A 4,803-nucleotide genomic window follows, 5' to 3' on the forward strand; every position below is an offset into this window, starting at 1 on the left:
AGAGGCGGGCAGAGGGGCCGGCCGCCGGGGCCAGGTCGGTTTTGAATGGTTTGGGAGGACGAATTGTTAGACCCCGAGGAAGGGGGGTGGGGGTGGGGACGGAGAAGGGGGGGGGGGGCTGGAAAGCGGAAACTTTCCTATAAAACTTCGAAAAGTCCCTCCTCCCCACGTCAGGCCAATGACACCGCTGCCCCCAAACTTTCCGCCCGCACGGAGATATAAGAGCCTCCAAGTCTGCAGCTTTCGCTCAACTCCCAGACACTTCGCGGGCTCGCCGGCACCGGCAGCGTTTCCAGGAGGCCGAGCAGGGTGTGCGTGCGGCCGCTGGGCGCCTTCTTTTTGGACCTCGGGGCCATCCACACCGTCCCCTCCCCCTCCCGCCTCCCTCCCCGCCTCCCCCGCGCGCCCTCCCCGCGGAGATCCTCCCCGTCCCTCCTCCCGCTCCCTCCTCGGCGGGCCGCACCGCCCGGGCCGGCGCCGTGCGCGGGGGAAGCTGGCGGGCTGAGGCGCCCGGCTCTCCTCCTCTTCCCCGGGCCGCCCCTCTGCCCCGGGCCTGCGAGGCCGCACGTTGCCGCCCGAGAGATGATGCAGGACGTGTCCAGCTCGCCAGTTTCGCCGGCCGACGACAGCCTGAGCAACAGCGAGGAGGAGCCGGACCGGCAGCAGCCCCCGAGCGGCAAGCGCGGGGGGCGCAAGCGGCGCAGCAGCCGACGCAGCGCAGCCGGCGGCTCGGGGCCCGGCGGGGCCGCGGGCGGGGGTGTCGGAGGCGGTGAGGAGCCCGGCAGCCCGGCCCAGGGCAAGCGCGGCAAGAAGTCTGCGGGCTGCGGCGGCGGCGGCGCGGGGGGCGGCGGCAGCAGCAGCGGCGGCGGGAGCCCGCAGTCCTACGAGGAGCTGCAGACGCAGCGGGTCATGGCCAACGTGCGGGAGCGCCAGCGCACGCAGTCGCTGAACGAGGCGTTCGCCGCGCTGCGGAAGATCATCCCCACGCTGCCCTCGGACAAGCTGAGCAAGATCCAGACCCTCAAGTTGGCGGCCAGGTACATCGACTTCCTCTACCAGGTCCTCCAGAGCGACGAGCTGGACTCCAAGATGGCAAGCTGCAGCTATGTGGCCCACGAGAGGCTCAGCTACGCCTTCTCGGTCTGGAGGATGGAGGGGGCCTGGTCCATGTCCGCGTCCCACTAGCAGGCGGAGCTCCCCACCCCCTCGGCAGGGCCGGAGACCTAGGTAAGGACCGGCGCTTCTGCGTCTCTGCACCGCCCAGGTGGCAGAGGACTGACGGCCAGGCCGCGGATCCCTGCCCACCGCGCCTTCCTGCCCCCTCTCGCTGCCCTCTCAGCCTTCCCACCCAGCTGGGTACCGCCACCTCGCCCCCGAGCGTCCCTGGAGGCAGCCCGCTCTAGCTAGCTGGTGAGGGATGCGCCCTTGCGGAGGTGTGCGTGTGGGTGCGTGTGCGTGACAGACAGGAGGGGAGGCTGCGAAGGAGTCAAGGGTCATGGGGAAGGACAGTTGCCAGCGCCTCCCTTTCCTCTGGCTTTCAAGTTTTCGTTCTTTTTACAACCAATGTTTCCAAATTCCACCTCCTTCTTTCCGCCCACCCACTTCCTCTTGCCCTTGGGCTGAAATCCTTCCAGGTTGTTCAGCGTAATTTCTCGGTGGTGGTGATAAGAACAGTGTTCACCAGTCTTAGAACAGCCACAGAGACCTAAACAATAACCAACTTTACCCCCTTTTGGGTTTTTGCAGATGTCATTGTTTCCAGAGAAGGAGAAAATGGACAGTCTAGAGACTCTGGAGCTGGATAACTAAAAATAAATATATATGCCAAAGATTTTCTTGGAAATTAGAAGAGCAGAACCCAAATTCAAAGAAACAGGGCGTGGGGCGCACTTTTAAAAGAGAAAGCGAGACAGGCCCGTGGACAGTGATTCCCAGACGGGCAGCGGCACCGTCCTCACACCTCTACATTCTGATAGAAGTTTGAACAGTTGTTTGTGTTCCTTTTTTTTTTTTTTTTATGACGAAGAATGTTTTTATTTTTATTTTTCATGCATGCATTCTCAAGAGGTCGTGCCAATCAGCCACTGAAAGGAAAGGCATCATTATGGACTTTCTCCATTTTAAAATGGTAACAATCAGAGGAGTTTTAAGAACACCTTTAGAAATACAAATGCTGGAATCAAACTGACTTGCCAAATCACAGTCAGTTCATTCCCTTTTTCATTCTTCCTCTGAGGGAAAAAAAAAAAAACTTAAAATACAAAAAACAACATTCTATTTATTTATTGATGACCCATGGTAAAATGCAAATAGATCCGGTGTCTAAATGCATTCATATTTTTATGATTGTTTTGTAAATATCTTTGTATATTATTTTTCTGCAATAAATAAATATGACTGAAAATTTTAAGAACCTTAGAGTTTGGTCTATATTTTTAAAGCTCAGGATTAAGTTGGAGATAAATACCTGCTTGTTTAACTCTGGAGGCACACAGGAGGGAGGGGGCACTAATAGAAACACAGGAGTGAAAAACTCAAATAAACTAGCTACTGACAGGTACAGGCATGTTATTTAGAAAGACAGCTTTATTATTATTTCAGTTTGGCATTCAGTGGGCTTAGTCGCATCTCTCTATCTCTTATCAGGTCCCCCAACGGCAAAAACTGAAATTTGTTATTCAGCCCTCTTATGTTTTGAAGAGGCAACTGTAAAACAGTTAAATGCAAGTAAGCAATATGAATCCAGCACTATTTTGTCATGTTACTGTGGATTTTTGTCATGCCTTCCAATTTTTGTGAGGACTCTTAAATAATGGATTGATTTCAGTGGAAGGATGCATAAAGTGTTGTTAAAATTATCACTCTCTCTATACATATAAACGAGTACAATTACATAGAAAATAATGAAGTTTAATTCAGCTGGAAAGAGAATCCATTTGTGAGGTAATTTGCTTAACTCTCTTAGTTCATGAATGAAAATGACATTTAGTATCATGTTTGCTAAAAAGAAAATCCGAACTTAATAATATTTTCCCATTTTGATGTTATCCATTTGGGAGGCATACTCCTTTATATATAGTGAACATGCGGAGTGAAATACAGTTAACAAAGAACATGAACTTTCAGTATCCTCCGAACTATTGGAACAATTACAATTTTAAATGCTATAGCTCTTCATTTTCTAGTCAGTTCATTTGCAAATATATTTTATCCAAAATTACACAGAATTCTTCCCTATTACATTATGTATATAAAATCTGATAAAGTTAAGTAAAACAGGGACAAATGGTACTTGATTTTTATTTCATTCTGATTATTTCTGGGCCAGGAAAATCCTGGCTTGTGTAATTAATATCATTAGAAATGGTAAGTTTGTGTTACTTATTCATAACTTTTACATCAAGTTTACTGCATTCAAGTGTAAATAGAAAAGCTTTCAAACTGGAAAATAATTTTGCTGCCTAATTCAAACAATGACTGTGGCAAATGAATGCAAACAGATCGTGTTTGCTCAACTCAGGTTGAGGTTATTATATTGCCTGAAGGTTTTTGCTTTCCTCTCCACACATCCTCACAGAATGCTGACTTAACAGTATTGTAAATTTATGATTGTGAATAGTTTAGACCATATTTTACTATAGGAAGCCTGTAGCGTTTCCTTATATTAAAAGATTAGTGAAGGCTTGGGGAATTAATTTTTGGATTTTGCCAGTCCTTTACCAAATAATGAGATGGGGAAGTAATTATATGTGGGTGTATTTGTGGAGTGAGAGAGAGATTGCGTGCGTGTGTGTGTGTGTGTGTGTGTGTGTGTGTGTATGTGTAGGGCAGAAATGTAGGAGAGTACCCTAGAAGAATAAGGGAGAGCATCAAGATGGTAATTCTCTTTTGTGTGTGTATCATCCAACCACCTCCATTTTCTAAATTGTTCATGGAGGAATCTCCTTGTTCACTAGCTTGGTCTGACTATTTGATATTTCAGATTTCTTGACGTACATCAGGATGGAGCTGACCATCATTGCTGAGAAGGTAATCTCTATCTTAACTCTGATGATATAAAAACTAGAAGTTTCTAAAATAGGTCATCTTCATTTGCCTTTTTTCCTGGTGTTTTGCTCTCTCCATTTTTCTTATAAGAGAAAACACTTTGGAGAAAAGCAAATGCCACATTTATGTTGAGTGATACTAAATACTAAACTGAAGGTAATATTTTCCCCTAGATTTTTAGAGAAATAAACAAATGAATGAAAGCAAGGTGGTGGCTAGTTTTACTTTGAATGAGAAGAATCCAGGGTGGAAAATATCAACTATGAGAATACAATTTTCAGCTTGCAGACTACTTCTGTATTTCCAACCTCCCCAACCCCAATACACATGATGATACTAATTCTTTTTTAGACTAGAAATAAAGCCACCTGTGTTTTTTTTCTTTCTACCGTTATTTCCTGTTGCATTTTATTTCTGCTATCTATTTTTATTTAAAGGACACTTAGGATGATTTACTTCTGTTTCAGAAGTGAGAATTTAATGTGGTGGCTGGACCCAGGAGTCTTAACCCTTTAACCAGAATGTATTCACTGGAGGACAAGTATTGTATTAAATTGTCTTGGGTGATTTCTAAACAACTGAGTAAGAACGTTTACTGTGCACATAATTGTTTTTTCTCTTGCTCTTAATGTCGTTGGATTGACTGATAGCCTTCAGTCATAAGAAAACAGCAAGTGTGTTCCCATATATACACATTTCCCCTCTTTGTGCACACACTTGCTAAATAAGCACACTCACGGTTGATAATTCATGTAT

At 46.6% G+C, this 4,803-nt stretch overlaps 1 protein-coding gene across 2 annotated transcripts; it reads left to right on the plus strand.

The window, feature by feature from the left end:
• Positions 1-213: 213 nt before the first annotated feature.
• TWIST1 (twist family bHLH transcription factor 1) lies at positions 214-4,029 on the plus strand. 2 transcript variants are annotated; one of them, XM_036247151.1, is made up of 2 exons: positions 214-1,227; positions 1,747-2,407. In XM_036247151.1, exon 1 carries the CDS (start codon positions 583-585, stop codon positions 1,183-1,185), a length of 603 nt encoding a protein of 200 aa, XP_036103044.1. In that variant the 5' UTR covers positions 214-582; the 3' UTR covers positions 1,186-1,227; positions 1,747-2,407. The 2 variants fall into 2 exon arrangements, with proteins under 2 accessions (XP_036103044.1, XP_036103045.1); XM_036247152.1 differs by lacking the exon at positions 1,747-2,407 and adding an exon at positions 3,983-4,029 and having other exon boundaries at positions 256-1,227.
• Positions 4,030-4,803: the final 774 nt, after the last annotated feature.

The sequence above is a fragment of the Molossus molossus genome, unplaced genomic scaffold, assembly GCF_014108415.1.
Source record: "Molossus molossus isolate mMolMol1 unplaced genomic scaffold, mMolMol1.p scaffold_m16_p_7, whole genome shotgun sequence".
Taxonomy (NCBI): Eukaryota; Metazoa; Chordata; class Mammalia; order Chiroptera; family Molossidae; genus Molossus; species Molossus molossus.